Source organism: Ammospiza nelsoni, chromosome 8 (assembly GCF_027579445.1).
Source record: "Ammospiza nelsoni isolate bAmmNel1 chromosome 8, bAmmNel1.pri, whole genome shotgun sequence".
Classification (NCBI taxonomy): Eukaryota; Metazoa; Chordata; class Aves; order Passeriformes; family Passerellidae; genus Ammospiza; species Ammospiza nelsoni.
Window position 1 is genome coordinate 5874612 of NC_080640.1, and position 22502 is coordinate 5897113.

General features: G+C 48.1%; 2 protein-coding genes across 2 annotated transcripts in view; one reads left to right on the forward strand and one right to left on the reverse strand.

Annotated features, from left to right (window-relative positions):
* EIF3A (eukaryotic translation initiation factor 3 subunit A) overlaps positions 1-7149 on the forward strand; it is a 29060-nt gene extending 21911 nt beyond the window's left edge. The window contains exons 19-22 of the mRNA XM_059476741.1: positions 1407-2194; positions 3846-4020; positions 4444-4613; positions 5884-7149. Coding sequence (XP_059332724.1) covers positions 1407-2194; positions 3846-4020; positions 4444-4613; positions 5884-6125 — 1375 coding nt within the window. The 3' untranslated portion in view covers positions 6126-7149. The remainder of the gene's footprint in view (positions 1-1406; positions 2195-3845; positions 4021-4443; positions 4614-5883) is intronic.
* Positions 7150-10962: 3813 nt separating this feature from the next.
* NANOS1 (nanos C2HC-type zinc finger 1) lies at positions 10963-14636 on the reverse strand. Its single transcript, XM_059477110.1, has 2 exons — positions 12458-14636; positions 10963-12004 (listed from the first exon to the last, which is right to left on the reverse strand). Exon 1 carries the CDS (start codon positions 14572-14574, stop codon positions 13795-13797), a length of 780 nt encoding a protein of 259 aa, XP_059333093.1. The 5' UTR covers positions 14575-14636; the 3' UTR covers positions 10963-12004; positions 12458-13794.
* Positions 14637-22502: the final 7866 nt, after the last annotated feature.

The following is a 22502-nucleotide window of genomic DNA, read 5'->3' on the forward strand; positions in this document are numbered from 1 at the left end:
GAAACTGCTGGGTGAAGCCTTTCACTACAAATATATTGCATAAGCTGTGGTGCCCCATCCTTGGAAATGTTCCAGGCCAGGTTGGACAGGGCTTGGAGCAACCTGGGACAGTGGAAGGTGTCCCTGCCCATGGCAGGGGGTGAAATGAGATGATCTTCAAGGTCTCTTCCAACCCAAACCATTCTGTGATTTTGTGAAGTGTTTAATTTTATTTGTATGCTTCCATAGATTTGGTTTTTTCCACACAGAGTGATGCAGCTTGTCTTAGTCATTTCTCATTCAGCTTTCCAAGAGATGGATTAGAGCAGAGGTAGTTTAAAAGTAATAGTTTAAAATTAGATTTTAAAATCCTAAGACACTGAGACAGTATCTGAATGAATTAAATACTTGTTCATCTGATAAACATTATAACCATTCTTCCACATGTCTTTTATGGTAAAATAACCGGATTTTTCAAAGGGGAAGATTATCCAATTTGAGTCTAAATGGAAATTAACAATCTCCATGTCTTGGTTTTTACCTCACAGATCAATGATAATTGCATTCTCCCTTACTCTTCCAAACCCTGGAAATGCACTGCTTGCTATTCCTCAAAATTCTCAAGACTCTTGAGTTGTCACAAACTGTTGTCTCTTTGTTCTCACCTCTTCAAGTCCTACATCTGCTGTTTTGTAGCAAGTCATTGCTAGTTTTTTGTTTACATTTTAGTAGCATAGTGGATTTCTAAACCTTGGGGTATTCTTTCTGTTGTGTTTTGATTTGGGTTTTATTTTTTTTAAATCCCTGAGATTCAACCCCAGTGCAGCTTCTCTTCTCCTGCCAAGAAGCAGGTACCAGTACATTTCTGTGATGTTCTACTTCTTGGTTTTTTGGTTTTTTTTTTCTGTTATTTCTGAGGAAGGTTAATTTCCTGAAATAAATTAATTTGGTGACAAAAACAGGGTTTATGGTCTAAATATATGTTTAAAATCTTGTAGACAGCAGACTTAATGGTGTGTAGGTTGGCAAGTGCTTGGAGAGAGGGATACTGAATTGATGGTTGTGGGATTTTTTAGTATTGATTCTTTCAGACTTAGGTCAAGTTTGCCAAATTAGGCTTGGTGTAGAAGCAAGCCCTCTTCTCTGTGGTGTTGCAGCAGATAACCAACAGGGGACTGTCCAAACTGTAGTTTGAAAGGAGGTGATGAACTGCTGAGACTTTACTGGAGCTGTAGGGACGGTGACCTGCCGCTTTCCTGTGGCAGTGAAGGGCGTTAAAAGGTGCATTTGAAACTGCACACTTTGTGTTTGGAGCCACTCATCAAGTGGGTGCAGTCAGAAATGGCTTTGAGGGGTTTGCTGCTGTTGATGTAAAGCTTTCCTGGATGTCACCCTCCACTTCTCACTCGTTCCCTGTGGTTTTGCAGAGACTGGCGTCGAGGAGATCCGCGAGACGATGACCGACCGTTCCGCCGCGGGGACGATCTGCCCCGGCGAGGGGACGATCTGCCCAGGCGTGGTCCTGCAGATGACAAGGAGCGTCCTCCAGAGTCAGCAGAGGACAGGCCACCTAGACGGGAAGGGGACGAGGACAGGCCCCCGAGGCGAGAAGGGGACGAGGACAGGCCCCCCAGACGTGGCTTGGACGAGGACAGGCCGCCCCGCCGTGGTTTGGATGATGACAGAGGAAGCTGGCGAGCTGCAGATGACGACAGAGGTCCCAGACGTGCCCTGGATGATGACAGGCCCCCCAGACGTGCCCTGGATGATGACAGGCCCCCCAGACGTGTCCTGGATGATGACAGACCACCCAGACGTGCCCTGGATGACGACAGGCCTCCCCGGCGCGGCTTGGACGATGACAGAGGCAGCTGGCGCGCGGCGGATGACGACAGAGGGCCGCGGCGTGGGCTGGATGATGATAGGCCCCCTAGACGTGCCCTGGATGAGGACAGGCCCCCCAGGCGTGCCCTGGATGATGACAGGGGCAGCTGGAGGGCTGCAGATGACGACAGAGGGCCCCGGCGCGGGCTGGATGATGACAGAGGGCCCCGGCGCGGGCTGGATGACGACAGGATGGCCCGGAGGGATGAGGACAGGGGACCCTGGCGCAACGCGGACGATGACAGGCTCTCCAGGAGAGACGATGACAGGGGCCCGTGGCGTGGCGGTGAGGACTCCAGGCCAGGCCCTTGGAGACCGTTTGGTAAACCAGGTAAAACTTAAAAACAATAATCCTCCCTCCAGAGTATCCTCACAGATAGTGAATGTAACATACTTGGTACCAGAGGTGGGAGAATCAGCTCTGAAAACATCTGGATTAATTTGGTTTATATGGACATTCCTGTGACAGTGTTCACAGGGTCTTAGGATGAGGCAAGAAACAAGGATCTGACTCCATGTTTCAGAAGGCTTGATTTATTATTTTATATATATTATATTAAAACTATACTAAAAGAATAGAAGAAAGGTTTTCATCAGAAGGCTGGCTAAGAACAGAAAAAGAATGAATGATAACAAAAGCTTGTGTCTCGGACAGAGAGTCTGAGCCAGCTCACTGTGATTGGTCATTAATTAGAAACAACCACATGAGACCAATCACAGATGCACCTGTTGCATTCCACAGCAGCACATAATCAATGTTTACATTTTGTTCCTGAGGCCTCCCAGCTTCTCAGGAGAAAAAATCCTAAGGAACGGATTTTTCAGAAAATATCATGGCTACACACTCCTCCACTTACCATAATTAAACCTTTTCATTTAGTTGAAGTTAAAAAAAAATTGCTTGTGTGGAAGATATGTGATGGTCACACTTAACACTGGTCACCTCCCTGTGTGCAAAAACAAAATATACAAGTTGAATGCTCTGCTGGGAGCATTCTCACTAGATTAGCACACCTTGGACTCTTTCCCTGCCACTTCCATGTGTCTGAAGTTAATCTCCTTCTAAAGGAAGATTTTGATACTTCATTCAAGTGGGTGTGGTTTTGATAAGCCCTTCCTGTGTGTGCAGAGATAAAGTTTTTAACATTCCCTTTTTGTTTTTAACTCTTACTGAGAGTCCTGTTAAGAGCAGAGCTTGGATTAGATGACCTTCTGAGGTCCCTTAAAATCTGAATTATCCTGTTCTTGTATTGTTTATTTCTGTTCTTAAGTGTCATTGATGGTGTCTAGAGCTGTTTCTGATTTTTTTCAGAACTGTTGATGACATATGAATGTTAGATATTATTTTGATTTCCTGGTTCTTTTCACTTATGTATTGGCAGGCACCATGTCAGCTTTCATAAACACTAATCATATAATCCAAACCTTTAGAATACTTACTATAAATATCAAAACTTGCACTCCAGTTTTTCCTATTTAAAGCCTAAGCAAGCTACATAATAAAGAACACCCATTCATAAATAACTGAGCAGTACTGCAGGGTGCACTGTGTTAAGTGGATGGTAACAAAAGTCACATTTTAAAGTAGTGCTTTAAAAAGCAGTAAGTCCTTTAAAAATCTGCTTCCTTAAAATCTCCTCACTTGTGGATTTTCACAAAGGAATCTGCTGTCTGGGCTACACCCTCTGCTTCTTCTTGCACTTGTTTTGCACCAGACCCTTGTGGTTTCTGGCTGAAAGCTGCAGGGTGCAGCCAGCTCTGCTGAATTGCAGCCCTGTGCATTACTGGCTTTACATTTAGCTGCTTGCACAGTGTTTTCTCTGTGCCTCCCAAGTGCAAGCTTCCTACAAACATCTTGAGTTGCATCTTCAGGAGTCAGAACTTGAAGAACCAGTTTCTGTGACGGAAGTAAAGGGTTCTTTGTCTACAAGAGAGATCAGAGGTCACTCACAAACTCCTTTGACTGTGTTTCTTTCTTCCAGGGGGGTGGAGAGAACGAGAGAAGGCTCGTGAGGACAGCTGGGGCCCTCCCCGAGACTCCAGACCTTCGGGAGACCGTGAATGGGATCGAGACAAAGATCGGGATGAAGGCGAGAAGGAGCGGGAATTCGACAGGGAGAGAGATTTTGATCGAGACGATCGTTTCAGGCGTCCCAGGTCTGACTGCTCTGTTTAAGTACTTCTAGAATGTTTCTGCCAAAAGAAAAAAGGGCTCTGCTGATACAGAAATAACGTGGAATTGCTGAGTGAAAGGAACAAGGGTTAGTTTGTGTGAAACTAAGCACTTTAGGGCAGCAAATGGATAGGGGCATTTTGGAGCCTTTTTGGTTTGTTATTTTTAGGATGATATCTGTTTACAGGAGGAATTCCACAATGCTTAAAATGCTTTTAAATTTTTCTTTTTAACCTTTTATCAAGAGAATTCCATGTTAGGCTCCAGGAAAACAAAACCAATTTTGGAAGTATGTTAAATATACACCCACTAGGTCTGTAAATATCCGTGTTGTGATTTATTACTGCGCCTTTCCATAGCAAAGATAAAAATCCTAACGTTTTGTTTTATGTTCTGTGTGGCCAAAGGGATGAAGGCGGTTGGAGGAGAGGGCCAGCTGAGGAAACTTCCAGCTGGAGAGATTCGAGTCGCCGTGAGGAGTGGGACAGAGGTGGCCGTGACATGAGGGACCGGCGTGGTGACGACAGGGAGCCGCCCCTCAGGAGAGGGATCCCCCTGCGATCCGACCGGGAAGAGCGTACGTTCCCTTTAGTGTCCCCAAAGTCCTGCATGCTGCACAGAGCCTCCCTCTTCCTGACACTGCCAGGGGAATAGATTTCAGCCTATCTTTAAACTGCCTTTCCATAAACAAAATAATAAACAGCACCTTTGGCATAATAGGGAGTTCTTCAGGGAATCTTAACTATTTCTAATTGTGTTGTTTTCCATCTTAGTAGCATTTCACTTCTACAGTAGCAGGATAACATTTCAAGTACGCGCTTCTCATAGGATTGTGTTCTGGGTGTATGTAGTCCTTGTGTTCAGATTATCAAGACAGACATCCCAGAAAGTAATTTCTTAAAACCCTTTTCTTAAAACCCTTTCCTTAAAACCATTAAAATGTGACGGAAATATTTGTGAATGAGGGTTTTACACTATTAATAGTATTAATTTTGATGACAGACCTGTATTAATTTCATATAGTTATTAATCTTTTGCTGTGTTCTAAAAATACGCTAACAGCAAATCCATTTAGCCTGGAGGGACCACCACATCTTCCAATTCTGACATTCTTACCTTCAGAATCTCATTTTGTCTCTGCCCCAAATGTGGGTGCTCCTTAGGAGCAAGCTGGAACAGAGCATGGCAACACAGGAGTGCTGCTGACAGAAAGGCAGAGTGTTCTCAGTGTGGAGATTTCTTTTTAATGGGATTCGACTTCTTGGCATCTGCCATAGCTTTGTTCACACACAGCTGGGGTGGCACATCCTTTTGGTGGAAATGAACAGTTTTTCATACAGTAAAGGGTGGTGGATGCTGTTACCAGTGGAGTCATGTAATTCAGTACCATTTTACATCTGATTCCAGTAGGCTTAATAGCAATTTCCTGTCTTGCAATAACAGCAAACACCTAAACGTTTTCCACAGATGTTTTTGAGTCAGGATTTTTCTATTTTCAGGGTTCAGTCATTTCTAAGGAGGCACTTTTGTGATTTTAATTCTGCTAATATAAGAATATGTTTTTACACCATAAAGCCACATACAGCAGTAGAACATTCTTACTGCAGTTACTGTGTTTTAAGATGACACTGGGCTTGCTCACCACAATCCCAAACCTGAAAAGAGGTTTGAGTAGTTCTGCTGTACTTTCCTATAAAATCAAAACGTGTATTTGGCCATTGTGATGGTATTCCCTGTTGTCAGGGCTGAGGATCAGTAAATCCCACTGCCAGGGTGGGGGCTGTTTGTTGGAGCTCTTGCAGGCTGCTGCTGGAGCGTGACTGAGTTGTTTTCCTTTCTCCCCGCAGTGAGCTCGTGGCGGCGCGCCGATGACAGGAGGGAAGAGCGCGGCGAGGAGCGGGAACCGCCGCGGCGCTCGGGCCCTGCTCCTGCTGCTCCTCCAACCTCTGCTCCCCCAGCAGCTTCCAAAGAGAGAGAAAGGGATGGGGAGAAGGAGAAAGGATCCTGGAAAGCAGAGAAGGAGCGTGAGCCCACACGCCGCACTAAAAACGAGACAGACGAAGAAGGGTGGACCACTGTACGACGTTAAGTGGGAATCACAGAGTTTAACCGATGTTTTAGCTTTGATTTGATGGAATCCACAGATTATATTTGTGCTTATAAACATTCTGAATTTGGAATTCTTTAACCAATGTTTTGAGGTAACATGAAAGCATGAATTACTTACTCATATAGATTGATCATGCACAAAACTCACAGCAGAAGGTTGGAAATTGAATGCCAGGTTTTGAGATTTCAAATGATGCTTATTTCATGGGTCATTTGTTGCTAAAATAAAAAGAAGCAAACCCAACAGCTGTCTTCAGTACAGCTTCTCTTCTGCACCAAAAACAGGCTGCCCTTTTTATTTTTAGTCTCTCTTAGTTTGGAATGGGGTATTATTGTCACAGGACACGCATCTGAAAACGCCTCTGTTCACACAGTGGAATTATTGAAAAAGCAGAGCTAAAAGAATTTGCATAATTAGCCAGAAAGTAGAAAAGCCCTCTTTTACATAGGTATTTTTGAGGGCAGGCTGTTTCTGAGATATTCTATCACTATCTAAATTCAGTAAGTTGTTTAAATTTGAATTGAATACAATAAACATTGTGAATTAGCTACACTGGGATATTTTCTGTAGATTTACTTGAATCCATAATGCCTCTGAGGCCACTTTGCAGTCATTGTTCCAGTAATGTACACACTGCTGCAGTGTACAAATCAAACTTGCAGCTTTTACAATTTGTGTTTTGGTAAGCATATGGCTATGTACTTTCTGTTGCCAATATCACAACTGCTTTTTCCATTACTGGATAATTCATGCCTTTCAAGGATTTATAAATATTGTCATATTTAAAATGTGTGGTTTTGGAGAAATTGTTCAATTTTCCCCCCAATTCTTTGTCTTCAGGGTCAATTCTTTCCCTTTCCAAAAAAGTGATTTGTAGTAATGGCTGTGTTGACTTTAAAGCTGGGGTGCAGTAACAACAAGGAACAATCTGGTCACACTGAAGCCAACACAGAACTTGCTGCTGTGTGTTTCTTCAATGATAAATAAACAAGTTAAGGAATTAGCTGCTGCAGTGTCTTGACTTTTTGGTGAGTCCTGCACCATGTGTTCATGCAGAACAGCTATTGAACAACCATTTTCTGTTCTCAGACCTGTTCTGTATCTGCTGAAGAAGGTGAGAACACCTGGGCTAGTTTCTCCCTGAGAAACCTGGTGTGTGAACAGAAGTTGTACTACTCCTCTTGTCCTTTTCCTGCCCTCTTCTGGGTTATCCAGGGCCAGTAGTTTTCTTGGGAAAACCTCGCTCTCAGAGCCATCTTCTCAGGGCTTGATTTTTGTGTCTTTGGATCCTGTCATTGCTGGTTGAATCACAGGACTCCTTCAGAAGTAGTGTTTTCTAAGCATAAAAAAAACCCGAAAAGTATTTTTTGTTCTTTATACAGTCCCAAAAATGATGGAACTAGAGACCGGCAGCCCCCCAGTAATGGTGCTTACTGGATCTGGAGTAGAGGTGCTGCTGTTCTTCAGCCACCTCCTGCTGTCCTTGCATTCTGTGTCACTGGATGCTGTTAAAGGGGACACTGCTGGCTGTGAAATTCCTGTGGTCCTAACAACTGTGCTTGTCCAGTGTGGTTTTGAAGACCTCTGAGGCTGAGGACTGTACAACTGTTCTGGGAAGCCTCTTCCAGTGCTTGCCTGCTCCAGAGTGAAAAATCAGTGTCACAGAATGGTTTGGTGTGGAAGGGGAGCTCAAAGGACATCCAGTCCAACCCTCAGCTGCAATGAGTAGGGACATATTCAATAGGTCATGTTGCTCAGAGCTTCAGTGTTTCCAGGGAAGGGGCATCCACCCTGTCTCTGGGCAATCTGTGCCACTGTTTTCCACCCTCATTGTTAAAAAACCTCTTGTATCTAATCTGAATCAACCATCCTTCAGTTTAAAACCATTACCCCTTTTCCTATCACAACAAAGTCTGCCAAAAAATCTGTGCCTATCCTTCTTACAGGCAGGCCCCCTTCAAAGGCCACAGTTAGGGTTCTGTGGAGCCTGCTCTCCAGGCTGAAAAACCTGAAAAACCTCAGCTCTCAGCCTTTCCTCACTGGGGAGGTGCTCCAGCTCTCTGGTCATTTTTGTGGCCCTCAAAAGTTTAGACCTCTCTCTTTTGGCTTCTACCCTGTATCTCTCTGCTCACTGTGTGCTACTGTGCAAAAGCTGGAATTTTCCAGATAACTTCCTAGTAGGAAATGGGAGACTTCTGTGAGGTCTCCCCTAAAACAATTCCTTTTTCCAGGCTGAACAAGCCCTGTCCCTTCAACCTTTCCTCCCAGCTGTGTGCTCCAGCCCTGGACACTGTGTTGGTCCTCTGCTGAACTCAAATTTGGCTGAGTCCTTGTGTGGGGGGAATGGAACCCCAAAGAGCACACAGGGGGAATGGAACCCCAAAGAGCACACAGGAAAGATGGGGTGAACTGAGGGGGACTCTTCCCTTCTGCAGGCTGGGAACAGTTCAGTGCCCAGCTCAGACAGCCTGGGCTCTGCTGCCTCGTGCTCACCTTTTCCCTGTTTGTGCCCCCAGCCTGGCACTGCAAGGGCTCCTTCCTTGGCTGCCCTGCTCCCTCCTGAGGTCAGCAGGCTCCTGTCCATCCCCCTGGCCAGCAGCCCTGTCCCAGCTGTGTCCCACCTCAGTGCCATCCTGTGGCTGCTCCAGGCCTGGAGGATGGTTCCAGCCCAGCCCACGGTGCTGAGCCCAGACACCCAGCCAGGTTTGCTGCCCCCTTTGTTAGGTGGGCTCCATCCTGAGCTGGGTGCAAGGACAGTGTGTGAGACAGTGCTGAAAGCCTTGCTAAAGCTGACATGAAGAACATCCAGTGCTCCTTCCCTCATCCACAAAGATATTTTAATACACGTAGAAGGCAGGTGAGCCAGGCATGGCTTACCCTCAGTAATTCCATTCTGGCTGTTCCCAGTTGTCTTCTGCATGTCCCCAAAAAGATGTTCTGCAAGGATTTCCTCTGATTCTCCCAGGAACTGAAGTGATAGCATCTGGCCTGTGCTTCCTCAGATGGTCCTTTCAGCATTTTATCACAACATTTGCCTTCCTGCAGCCTTATAATGTGCAAATAGTGATTATACCTTCAGTTGCAGTTTTAATTGTATCCACACAAAGACACTTCCACACAGGGATGGGAGTTAGTCATCCCTGCACCAGCTAAAGCTGCTTCCCAATCTGTGTTGTTAATTTGCATTATTTGAGATTGTGGCAATGTTGTCAGTGAGTGTTACATTTTCAGGGCTGGGCAGCTTGGCAAGAGGCTGGGGAGATGTGAGCTTTGCAGGCATGCCAGGGTGTTTATTTTATTGCTTGATCTGCTTAGACACAATACTGACAGTGATCAAAAACCTCTGCTGACCAAATCCAACAGCTCAAACCTCCATCTCCCGCCATCATTAAACATGAACACAGAATTTGGTTACCTGAAAACGTTGATGAAGCCAAATGAGTTCTGTGTCAATCTTTGCCTTGTTTGAGTCATGTTCCCTTAAACAGCTAAATTTTTCAGTGAACCTCAGAAGAACACAAATTGTGACAGGCTGTGTTTAGAAGGCAGAACTTAAGGCTGCTGCTGTTTGAATGGGTGCAAATGTTGGTGGATTAAAATAAATCTCCAGCAGGGCAGTGTCAGGTATGACAAGTGCAGTTTCCTACCTGCTGCAGGAGCAGTCCAGACACTGACCCAGCCCATGGACAGGGCCATCAGGGTCCTCAGCAGAAGAGGGGCATAATTGGCATCATATTTAAGCTTTACCTAGAGTGCTTTACCTATAAAAACTAATATTTACTTACAAAATCCACATTTATGAGAACTGGCAGGGTGCAGTGGTGTTTCCCCTGACTGGGCACAGCCACATCTGCAGCCCAGGACATGTCATGACTTTGGTGACCTCAGTGAGGCCATGAGGAGGGCCAGGAGGATGTTGGGGTGGGCTGATGGGCAGCCAGGAGCCACCTCAGACAGCAAGAGTACTGGGAGGCTTGTCTTGCTGTAAATGAAAGAGATCTCTGTCATTTCCCTGTCCTTGGGCTGCTCTCCTTGGCCGGAGCTGCTGCATGTAAGCAAGTTTTCCTCCTGTGGCTAAAGGGTTCTGCTGAGTGGTGCCAGCCTACAAAGGGAAGGCATTGGGTCAGTGAAATGCAAGATCCAAATTGTGCCTCTCATTCAGGCACCAGTGCCCATCCTGTGGTTTACTGCAGCATTGCAGCAAGTGGGCACTCAAGTGGTGAAAAAAACCCACCCAATTCTTCCTTTTTCTTGCCATTTTCAGCTGTAGCTGAAATGTTCTACACTTTGTCTGGTCCTTCCCTTAAATAAAATCAATGCATTTAATTACAGTAGGATAGAGATTTTGCCAACTCTTCCACTGCACTTTGCTAATCAAAGCCTCCCTTGCTGCACTTCAAGCTCTGTTAGCCCTTTCTCTCCTGGGCAGGAGGCTTCGCTAAACCTTGTTCCACTTTCAGTGCATCACTTGTTTTGTCCAGAAAACAGTAATTTTAGAATTATATCTATCTTCCTCCCTATGCAACTCTTAGCATCTCTAGTAAAAAATAACCTATAATCTATATATCTGATGGGTCACACTGGCACTGTAAAAGAAAAAAGGACATTTTATAGCTGTTGTGGTTGGGTCCTATGGCATCTGAGTCACTGGTCAGCAGACTGACAGCAACCTGCCCAAACAGAATTTCCACTAAAGATGGGCACAGACTTACCTGACTTCAGCTGAATCAAGTTACCTATGCACCTGAAAGTAGTTTCTAATTAAAAGTAGCTTGCTTTTTGCCAAGACTAGCACCAGCTGAGGATGATTATCCAATATTGTGTTCACTGCTCTTGCCAGACTATCACTATAGAAAAGATTCCATGACTTACATGCACAAGTTTAATCAGGTGACCATAATATTTTGATTTGCAAATGCTTGCAGAAGAGTGAAAATAGTATCTCACTTTTCATAGATTTCAGATTAAGCTCTTTGCTGTTCCTAGAATTTAAATTACTAATGCAAACAGTTCCCTGTATTTAAGGAGTCAAAGTAGCAAAACAAAACACTGTCTATTGTAATAACCTTTCCAGAGTGACCAAGAACAAGCATCTTTCTGCTCACTCAGTGCCACAAGGAGTGTGCTGGTACGCCAGAAATCACAGGAGCTCACTTCAAAAAAACCAATCAAAAAATCCTTTAAGGTTTAGTCTTTGTTAGACTCACACTTGTAAATCTTTAAAGGGCAAGCTGTCCTGTTGAATGATTACATAAAGTCACTGAAGAGCCTTGCTGTCAGGCTGGCTTTTGCTGAATCCTGTCATCTTTCTGCAGTAGTTTGAGGTTTGTTTTTTTTTTTTTTTACTTCCCCCACCCCCAACTGGTCTTGAAGCTGTTACCCTTGCACTTTACCTGTGATGGGATGCCCAGTGCTGGGTAGCAGCGGGGCCAGGCAGCTCCTGGCCTCTCCAGAGCAAGGCTGCAGCTCCCTGCAGAACAGAACCAGGAGCTGCAGGCTGTGGACACAAGTTTTCCTCTCACACAGGCTCTGCAGAAGGCCAGTGCCATGCAGGACACAGATCTGCTGTTATCCTGAGGGATTTCAGGCTGGTGCTGCACAGCAGCTGAATGGAAAGAGCAAGAGGAGGGGCAGGGTCATGGCAAACCCCTCCAATCATGCCCAGTGAACCCTCAGAAAATACCCGAGACACATTTTCTCTTTGATCTTTCTTGCTTTTGTGTCCAGTAACAGTCAGCTGCATTAAAATGTATATAAGGATCTTCAAACTTCCCACAAGGAGGTAACAAAATTACAGAAGAAAACTCTTCCCACAGCATCACACTGGAGCTCGATTCTAATGTGGACACAGATTAAACCTATGTGGACCAGGAATCACAAAACCAAACACATCTAACTTTAACAGCTTAGAAGAGCCTGTGGTGCACTCCCCACAGAGCAAGAGGCAAAATGTAATGTATTCAGCACAAGGATAGCTGCAGCCACTGAGTGTTATTTAATGCAAACCCCACTGCATTTGGTAATTAGACCTGACACCATCTTTGGAGCCATCTGATGGAGATTTAAGGGAACACTTCCACACAAAATCAGATTCTCCCTCCTAATTGCTGCAGCTGGGAGTCAACAGTGAGTAATGAACCCTGGGTCCCCATGCCCAGCCCATCCCACACGTTTTGACTCCATCCTTGACTGTCCTGCTCTCCTGACCCCATCTGCCACCCTGCTGAGCAGCTTTTCAAAAAAACCCCACTCAAGTGTGGATTACTCTTCACTTTCCTAGTTCCCTTTTTCTGTCCCATCTCCTTTCTCACCTTCCTGGTGATGTCCCACCTCTCTTCACCTCCCTGCTGCACAGCAGTGTGATTCTGCCCTGAAAACTCCAGCACCCATCTCTGCTCCAGAGTACTCTTAAACTCCAAACAGCTGCTGCTCCTTGTCCTGCCTCTGGGTAATAAAAAAAACCCCAAAAAACTAAAACCAAAAACAAACAAAAACCCCAAAAACTCAAAACAAAACAAACAAAAAATCCCAACTAAAAACAAACAAAAAACATCCAAAACAAAACAGAAACAACGATCAAACCAACCAAAAAAAAAAAAAAAAGCCTTTTTTCACTTGGGTATTAGACATGATACAGCCCTGGCCAATATTCAGTACCAAGGAACTGCCATCACCCAGAGTGGTCCAGGACTTCAGCCTAATTCTTAAGCTTTGTACGGTCTGTGTAGAGTTAAGGATATTTGTTATCCACACGGGTAGATCTCTTTTAGTTGCAAGGAGTTAAAGCCACATTCTCTGAACTCTTGAAAACAAACAACCTCCCTTTCTTCCGTTCTCCTACGGTCCCAGCTTTCTGCTTTGTGCAGGTCTCGTTCCATCGGGTTTCCCCCATTCTCCACCACAAACACAGCTGCATCAAAGCTTGTTCCACTGCCCTTCTTTCTGCCTTTCTGTCAGCAGCACGGGCTCGGTTTGCACTCTAGCCCAGAGCCAGCACGTTTTCAAACACGCACTTGGATGTTTTCTCCCCTCAGACCTCCCCTAAAGCCGCGTATTCCACACGGGGATCAGCGGGACCAGCGCCATCGGTGCCCACGGGAGGCAGGCTGACCGCTGGGATGCTGCGATTCCGGGAAGCAGCTGCGAACCACCGAGCGCAGCTCCGATGGCGATTTGCACACCGGCATTAACACCGGCGAAGGAAACCGCCGGGATGTTTGCTTTAAGCGCTGAAAGGCGGAGTGTTGTACCCTAATTAAACACCTTGTTATTAGCAATGAAGAGCGGCTCTCCCGCCGCACGGAGCGCTCGGGCCGGGCGGGAGAAGGCGGCGCTGCCCCGACACGGGCACCGGGACCCCCGACATGGGCACCGGGACCTCGCCACCTCCCCGGCCGCGGGTTTAACCCCGGACTCCCCCCGCACACCGCACCCAGTCAGACCTCGCCGTCTCCATAAAAATCACATATAGATATATTTTTTCTTACAATAAACAAACACAGCGCATCTCCGCCTCGCAGTGCCCGTGCCCGGCGCCGGGCTCCGCGCGTTCCAGCGCGCAGCGGCCGCCCCGGGGCCGGGAGCGGGGCCGGGTCCGGGGCGGTGTCAGCGCTGGGGGGCGCGGGGCGAGCCCCGGGGGTCCCGGCCGCTAGCGGCCCTTCCTGCCCAGCGCGGTCCGGGCGTGCCGGAGCTGCCGCGCCGCCGGCACTTTGGACAGGGGGCAGTACTTGATGGTGTGGGCATTGTCGCCGCTGGCGCCGCACAGGGGGCAGGTGTAGCGCCGCAGCACCGGGCACAGGACGCGGCCGTCGGGTCCCTTGAGGATGTGCGTGGTGTAGAGGGCCACCGCCTCCTTGTTGTTCCGGCAGAAGACGCAGACCTGCAGCTCGGGCTTGAGCAGGCGGGAGGCGGCCCGCGGGTGCGCCGGCAGCCGCCCCGCCACCACCACGCCGCCCCAGGCGTGGGCAGAGCCCTCCCGGCCCGGGTGCTCCCCCGAGCAGTCGAACACCACGGCGGCGGGGCCGCCGCGCCCGGGAAAGGGGCTGAACTCGGCGAAGCGCTCCTCCAGCAGCCCCTCGCCGTGGTGGTGGTGGTGATGGTGGTGATGCCCGCACAGCTCCAGGTCGTGCAAGTCCAGCGCGCCCTCGAAGTACGGCCCCGCCGCCTCTTCTTCCTCCTCCTCTTCCTCCTCCTCCTCGGCCGGCGGCACGGCGGCCGCTACCACCACCGAGGGGGGCTCGGGGCCGAAGCCCTTGCCGGGCCGCACGGCCTTGGTGATGAGCGTAGCCAGCCCCAGGTAGTCGTTCCAGGAGTTGAAGACGTTCCCGCAGGCGCTGTGGCTCCGGCCGCCGTAGCGGGCGCCCGGCAGGCACTCCACGGGCGGGAGGTGCCGGTGCTGCTCCAGCTTGGTGCCCGGGAATGCCTCCATGGGAGCGGCCCCGCCTCGGGCGCGGCGCTCCGTGCGCTCCGGGACCGCTCCCGCTCCCCGCTCCCGCCGCCGCCTCTGCGAGCGCGCGGCCGCGCGGAGCGCCTCAAGTAGGGGGCGGGGGCGCGGCCGCCGCGCTCCCATTGGCTGATGTCCAGAGCTCCTTCGCGTTCATTGGCTGAGCGGCGGAGGGGGCGTGGCTCAGCCGCGGTCGGGGCGCGCTCCGGTCCCGCAGGTGCGGCCGGACCGGGGACAGGACCGGGACAGGGACAGCGATTCCGGGATAGGGATACCGAGACCGGGACTGGGACACCGGGGGACGGGGACTGTGGGATCGGGATATGGGGGGACCGGGATCGGGGAACCGGGATACCGGGGGATGGAGACGGGGACCGGGATGGGGATGGAGATCGGGACCGGGATGGAGATCGGGACTGGCACCGGCATCGGAATCAGGAGTGGGATCGGGAGAGAGATCGGGATCGGGACTGGGACCGGAATCAGGAGCGGGACCGGAACTAGGATGGGGATGAGGATGCGGATTGGGATCGGGACTGGGACCGGAATCAGGACCGGGACCGGGACGGGGAGCGGAAACGGAGCCTCAGGATGATCCGGGAGCAGCCCGTGTAGCCGGACCCGACAGGGCACAGGCCCGGGCGGTGCCGCCCCGAGAGCCCGGCAGTGGCAGGGGCGAATCGCCCCCCGCCGCAGAGCGCTGCGGGCACAGAACAAGTTTGTACGGGGGAAAGAGGCTCGAACGAGCCCTGTAAGCTCATGGAAACAGGGCAGCAGGTGCCTTCCCATTGCTGCCAATAAGTTGTTTGGGGCAGAGGAGATTTCCTCTTTACACCTCTGCCAGAAGTGAGTTTTAATTAATTAAATTCGAGAAGGTGTGGCTGGGGTCTCAGGTGAGTTGCAGCCCTCACTGGAGTGCTGCTCAGGTGTGGGGAAGCAGTCTGGAATATTGAACCCTAGGAAGGGATGGGCCTGGCTGTGCTGTGCCTGTGAGTGCTCTGTGTGCAGTGGGAGGATGGACAGACACCCTGGCAGCAGGACAGGCAGCAGGGTCCCTCAGCACCCACTGCTGGGCCTGCTGAGCCCAGGTTTTGGTGGCCCAGCCCTCTGGGCAGTCCTGCAGGGCAGGTGCTGTGCTGCAGGACAAGGCACCGTGGTGGGGAGATGCAAACCCCCTTTGCTGCCTCTGATGGTTCCCATCCAGTCAGGCCACCCAGAAACCAGATCCTCCTTTGGGAAGCATCAGGTGTGCTTTTCCATTTGGGCAAGAGGAGCTGACAATGCAAAGATCCTATTAATTTCCAGCTCCTGGTGAGAGCTGCTGGGCTGAGCAGGGTGGGTGGGTTTTGTCAGGAGTAAATATCTCTCCCCTGTGCACGGCCCTGATTTGTCAAACAGATGCTCCTCTGGCAGGTAAAGCAGCTTTCCAGTGTGTTTTGTTTGCATCTGGAACGGGCAGGTTTCATAAGCTCAGGTATCAGGAATCCCTCCCTGGGGGCTGGATCCACCTCCCCAGCCACATGGAATGCCTGGGAAGTGGGTGTGCCCAGGAGCAGGGAACAACAGGGATGGCTGCAGGGAGCAGAGCTGGCTGGAAGCAGAGTTTCAGAGCATGAATTCCCTGGCTGGAACTCTCTGGGACTCCCTCCAGCACTGAAAACATTCCCAGAGGAAGTTCTGTTCCAGACCACGTTGTGTGGGACACAGTTCTGCACTGGGTGACTGCAGGGACATTTCACTGTCATGGGGTGTCAGGCTGAGCCCAGAGCTCATCCCTGAGATGTGACTGTCCTTTTCCCTCTTCATTGGAGTGTTTCAGGGCCTGATTTGCACTGGAGCCAGCAGGGAATGGCAGAGGTGACAGATGGGTGACAGGGCACAGGGGGATCAGTCAGAGTGGTCGAGCATCACTTCCTGGAGCAATTGTTGTGTCTTATCTTCTGTAGGCATTTCAAGAGGCAGAGTGAATAATTTCACATCACTGCTGTAGCAGGATGTGTAGCTACAGGCAGAGAGGAAAATGACCCTGTGTTGTGATGAAGAACCTGGAGCAGCATAAAAAAACATCCTCACTGGGAAAATATTGTGAAGGACAGACGCCTGTCACCAGCACTGCAGTAACAGCATCCTCTGTCTGACCAACAGCTCAGCAGAGCTCACGTGCCTTGGCAATCCAAGTGTTTGGGATGTGTTTCAGGAGTTACTTCACTACTTTCTTTGTCCAGACTTCTGCCCATGGACCTGCATGTTCCGGTGTTGAGCAAAGACTCAGCAGCTCCACTCAGGTCCCTGCAGAGCTGCCAGGCATTGTCAGGCTTGCACCAAGCTCATGCCAGCTCATTGGGGTCACCCAGGCACAGTGCTGGTGCCAGAGCAGGGAATCCCACTGTTGACATGGAATGAATCAAAGTCTTGGTGAAAGTCTTCACCAGTTTCAAGCAGTAAACAAAATATGTCGTCAAGAAGAGCTAATGGACAGGCAGCTGCTTCTGGGAAGGACTGATGTTTTGGTGTGCTTTGAAATGTTCTACATTTGCAGCACTGAGAACTGCATGAAAAACAACTGCTTTGTCCTCAGCTGGAAGTTGGGATTTTTTCTGACTGTGCCAAAGTCCCCTTTAGGGATCCCCTGTCAGGGCTTGGGCAGTGTAGGAGCACAGCTGCCTTGGGGTGTCTCATGTGAGTTCTTGTGGCACAGCAACCCTGGCAAACTCTCATCTGGAGCAGAAGTGACAAATAAACAGCTGTTGGCACTGTGAATTCAGCACCACCACCAAGCTCTGCCCAGCCAGGGGGAAAGTTTTCTGCTTCCTCAGAGCAGAGAAAAACTGTGTCAGAAATTGGAGCTGATCTGAGCACAGGGAGCCACCAGATCTGCTGGGGTTTGAGAAATCTGCTGGGGGAGCTCCCAGTGGCCACAGGAATTTGTAGGGTCCAAGATTACTCCTGGGAATACACAGGAAATTTGGGGCTGTGCCAGCTGCAGGTGAGTGAGGCCTTTGTTTGGGGCTGGAGGAAAGATTTTTTTCTTGGTATCAAAGCAAAAATGATCTAACAAGTGACTTAACAAGAACGATAGAAGGATTTAAGCACAGAGGGGTTTGAGTGCACGCAGGACAGCTGTCAAGTTTAGAGAGGGGATTAGCAGTTCATTTGAGAGATACATTAGGAAAGGGCTTACTCTGGGGGGCTGAGAGCTCCCCCGAGGCTGGGGAGGATTTACTGCCTGCAAGTGTTGATGTATTGTGCACGTTGTGAAGCTTGCCATCCCAGCAGCTTTGATACGTTCCAGCTTTTCTTCAAAACCCCTGTGGATTTTAAAGTGGCTTTCATTTAATGTGGGAGATGTTGACAAGCTCCCCCAGGAGGCTGGCAAGTTCTCAGAAGGGTCTTTTAAAAATATTAGCTTCACCACCTCTTCTAGAAGAATTTCCCCCCCCCCCCCTCTGGAATATCAGGGAGTGGTTTGTTTCTGACAGCACTGAAAATACACGATGTGTGTGCTGACACAGGGGAGATATGCCCTGTGCTGCTTGGACTCCCAGCCTGGTGTTCAGCAATCCTGTCTGAAGCTTTTGCTTAACAGATGATGCTTGTGTTTGGAAAGCTGAGGTTTATAGCACAGAGCAATCCTGTGCACAAGATTGGAAGCAGCTGGTGGGACTGACATGGGTGAGTTGGGTTTCAGAGGAGGATACAAACACAAGTGAGGTTTCAGAAGAGGATACAAACACAAGTGAGGGTAGCAGAGCTTCAGCCTGGGGCCTGCTCAGAGGCCTCAGTGCCGATGTTCGATGTAATGTCTCAGGTTCAGCTTTTATATTTTTCAGATCTGTGCTGCTTTAGTGTGTGGGTCTGGGTTTCATAATAGGGGATGGTGAGCTCTCTTCACAGAATAAGTAGACAAAACAATTCCTTCTCTGGCTGGGGACCCAAAGAGAGCCAATCCGGATCTCAGGCCCAAGAGCACAAACATTGTGGGCTGAAGAGAGAAAACAAGAAAGATGGGATTGCATGGGCTAAACCTGGAATTAGACAATTAGCTCCAATATGTTAATAGGAAAAAACATAAAAGTGTGAGACCCCATGATGGTTTGTCCATTTTGTGGCCATTTTAAGCTGTCCTGCCCAAGGTAGATCCATTGAGGCCTCCTAATAAATTCCTGCTTTATTCTATATCTCTGTCCAGTCTCTGTTCTAGGTCAGCCTCCACAAGGTATCAGATGTTCCTGTGGGAGAAGAGCTTCTCTGGCGTTTCCCTCCTCAGAAGGGAGGGCTGCACAGGGAGGAGGCCTCGGCTCCCTGTCAGGGCTGTGAGGGGATCCCAGGCTCGGTGTCTCCCGAACTCCAGGGAAAGGAGGCCCTGAGCTGGCATGACAGTGTTGGTAAGAGGGATAAAGAAATCATCCCAGCCCCATTTTACTGGCAAAAACCTCTGTGATGCAGGATTAGGGATGCAAAAGCCAGCCACAAAACATGGCTGTGGTTTTGGGAGCATTTCTTTGGAGCTGTGCTTTTGCTTTTGTTGAGTGGAAGCAGCTGATCCTTCAAGGGGGTGGAAATGTGGCTGCAAAGGAGGCAGTGGTGGTTTCACCTCTGGTCTGTGCTGAGCCCAGAGGCTGTTTCAGCATAACCAAACACATCAGGTGTTTCCTTAACAGGGCATCAAACTCCCTCGGGGTGTAGAGCACAACCTTCACTGCACTGGGGGCAGCAGTGACTGCCCAGATCACTCATTTAGAGTTACATGACACTCCTCTGCAGCAAATGTTTGCAAATGTTTGCCCAGGCCAACACAGCTGCTGAGGAATATGATGCATTTTTAGCTGTGTCTCAGTTTGATTCAACCACTGAAATTGCAGAGCAGCACACAGCATTAGCCAGCTCTGTAAGAACTGCTGCTCCACCTGGAAAGAGCTGAGGGCAGAAAATAAAAGGTGCTTCCGAGAATACATCATTGCCACCAAGTAAGCAATGTGCTCATCACAGCAGAAAGTTATATGGGCAACCTAAACATGGCTGTGCTTGAATTTCCAGCAAAATGCTGTCATTTCCCCTGGTTTGCTTTCTCTCTAGCAATGGCACCTTGAGCCAAGGTCAAGGGAAGCTGAGCATTCAGCAGAGCCCAGAGTGCCCAGCCCAGCATCACCTGCAGCAGAAGGGGAGCTCAGGGGTGTGTGGGGACAGCTGAGTTTCCCCAGGGCTGACAGCAAAGAGCATGAGAGGAGATTTCATACAGAGAGACAGTGCAGAGAGAAGAGAAATGTATTTCCTCTCCCCCCAGAAAAGTTTGTCAGCTGAAGGAGACAAAGTGCTTCCTGGTCTTTTAAAATCAGAGCACTGCTGAAAGTGTTGGAAATAGAAGCTGTAAAAAAATAAGGAAAAAAAATCCATCTCAAAACTATTTTTACAATCAAAAATGTATCTAATCTAATTATGGTGGCTGATAAACAGGAGATGCTATCAGCTCTTCCATCATCTCTTGCAAATGCATGGAATTTAAAGGAGAATGCAAAGGTCATAGACAACCAGCCAGGGTTTTGAGTTGCCCATCCAAACTGGAGCAGGACACAAATAAAGCCAAGAGCCAAATGATTATCAGCAGCACCATATTTGTCCTGAAGATATACTGACTTATGGAGAGGATGCTAAAGTGGCATGGAAATTCATATATACTGTTCATGAGAAAATTAAATGTTTTTTATGAAAACCAAAAGGTAGGTTTGGTTTCTTATTTTGTTGAAGAACAGTTTGTGTCTATGCATTTTATTAATATATCAGGGAAATGTAATAAATGTTATAAGCACTTTAGTTCCTAAATGTCAAATGTGATTTCCCTTTACAGCAAATCCATGTTGAGATGGAGAACCAGGTACTTCTGGAAAGAGCCTGAAATGGCACAGGAGGTGTGCCAATTTTACAATTTTGTATGAATTAAATCAAGTCTATATTACTGAACTTTATTATTGCTGACTATCTCTGGATATCCCTGGATATATCCAAGGTCAGGCTGCATGAGGCTCTGAGCAGCCTGGTCTAGTGCAGGGTGTGTCTGCCTGTGACAGAGGGGCTGGAACAAGGTTTAAAATCCCTTCCCACCCAAACCATTCTGCGATGCTGTGACCTCAAACTCACATTTTTGGGGAGCAGGAGCTCTGGTCTGATCTGATCTGAGCTGCTGACACCCTCTGTGACCTGGCTGTGCATTTGGGGGTGCTGGGGTTAAACCCCAGCCTGCTGCACCCCTCTGCAGCCAGCCGTTCATCTTTGGAGCTCACTGTCCTGCCAGGTTGTTATCTGCGCCTCTGTCAGAGTCTGCCCCAGCAGCTGTGCTGGGTTTGTGCCTCTTGGGGGTATTTTGATTTGTGCCTCTTGGGGGTATTTTGGTATATAATTTGGTAAATTATATATTTAATATTTTGGTATTAATTCACACACTGAATTTTGGAGTGTCAGTGGGCTTCACCTGCAGATAATATTGTTTCACACTTTCCTTTAACTCCAGAGTAATAATAAATGAAACCCCAGCCCAGCAAACGTGAAGGATGTGCTTATTGTGGCAGGCCTTGCCACAGCACCTGCAGTTTTTCTCAAAGCTGGAAGTTTTATAAGATGTCAGGGGACCACAGAGCTCTTAAAGCACAGAAAGGTGTCCTGGTGACTCACAGTGCAGATTAAACCCCTGTTTAATATCAGAGATGAAAATCCTCCTTACTAAAAGGGGCTGCTTAAGAGTTTGTTCATCTCCTGCTGTCCCTGCTTTCTTGTCTCTTGGAAGTGGAAAGCCAAGTCAATGCATTTGGGAAAAATCAGAGGTTTTCTGTTTTGGACAAGTCTCTGCATTCATTGAAAAAAGTATTTCAAATAAAATTTTGGCTAGACACTCTACATTCCTTTATGTATTCCTCCTCTCCAAAAAAAATCACTGCTCCAGGATATCCTTGAGAGAGCTCAGTGCTTGCATGAAGATTTATTGCTTTTAGTTTCTGAATCAGTTCTGAACTGAATTAGCAAATGCTAGTGCATATTTCTGATAGCAACAAGAATTCCAGCAGAATTTCTGAGGTCTGGCTGGCTGATTAAATCCAGCAAAGTCTCCTGCTAAGCTCCTTGGCAGAGCCAGCCAAATTCAAGGACTTTTAGACAATAACAAATTCCGTTCTGAAGGTTTTTTATTGTGTGAAATTCTACCAAGCAGAAGGGATATATATGTATTAGTTGCAATGATCCATATAAATGTCATGGACACATGCAAGACAGTAGGTAAGTTCCTGATATATTAATTTCACATGGTGAGGATAATAGCATTTTTTCTGACAACTCAATTCAATTAGTAAAAAATTCCTAGTGAAAATCAGTCATTGCATTTTCTGTCAAACTGATAAGCACAATTTAGCTCAAAGAGGAAAGCAATCCAAGAAATCAGGCTTGCACTTGGAAATTTCTTGTGCAAATTTACACTCATTTTCTCTTTTGTTATTTGGTAAAAGGAGTAAGCAGAGGGTTCTCCATTGTCCTGCCTGCTTGGTGGTTTCTTGATGTGAAATTGAAGTGGTCTCTGTTGGGAAGAACAGCGATGTCCAAGAAAATAAACAACTGAAGAATACAGAAGTCATTAAAACACTGAGAAATAATTTTTAATCAGTCTAAATGTTTTACATTTCTGATACATTCTGGGCTCTGCTGTCTTGTCAGAAGTCACAGCCTGGGTACCCATGGACACCACTGAGTTTGGGTGTTCCCAGTGTGTGCCAGTGGATTGCAGCTTTGGCATTTCACATCCTTGAGGAGCCTCTGTCAAGTTTCTAAATTCTTGCACTCCTGTTTTCTCACAAATCCCATTCAGAGTCTGACCTGAGAGCATGACTTCATTTGTGTTTTCAGCAAGAACTATTTTGCTCAAACCTTTGGGT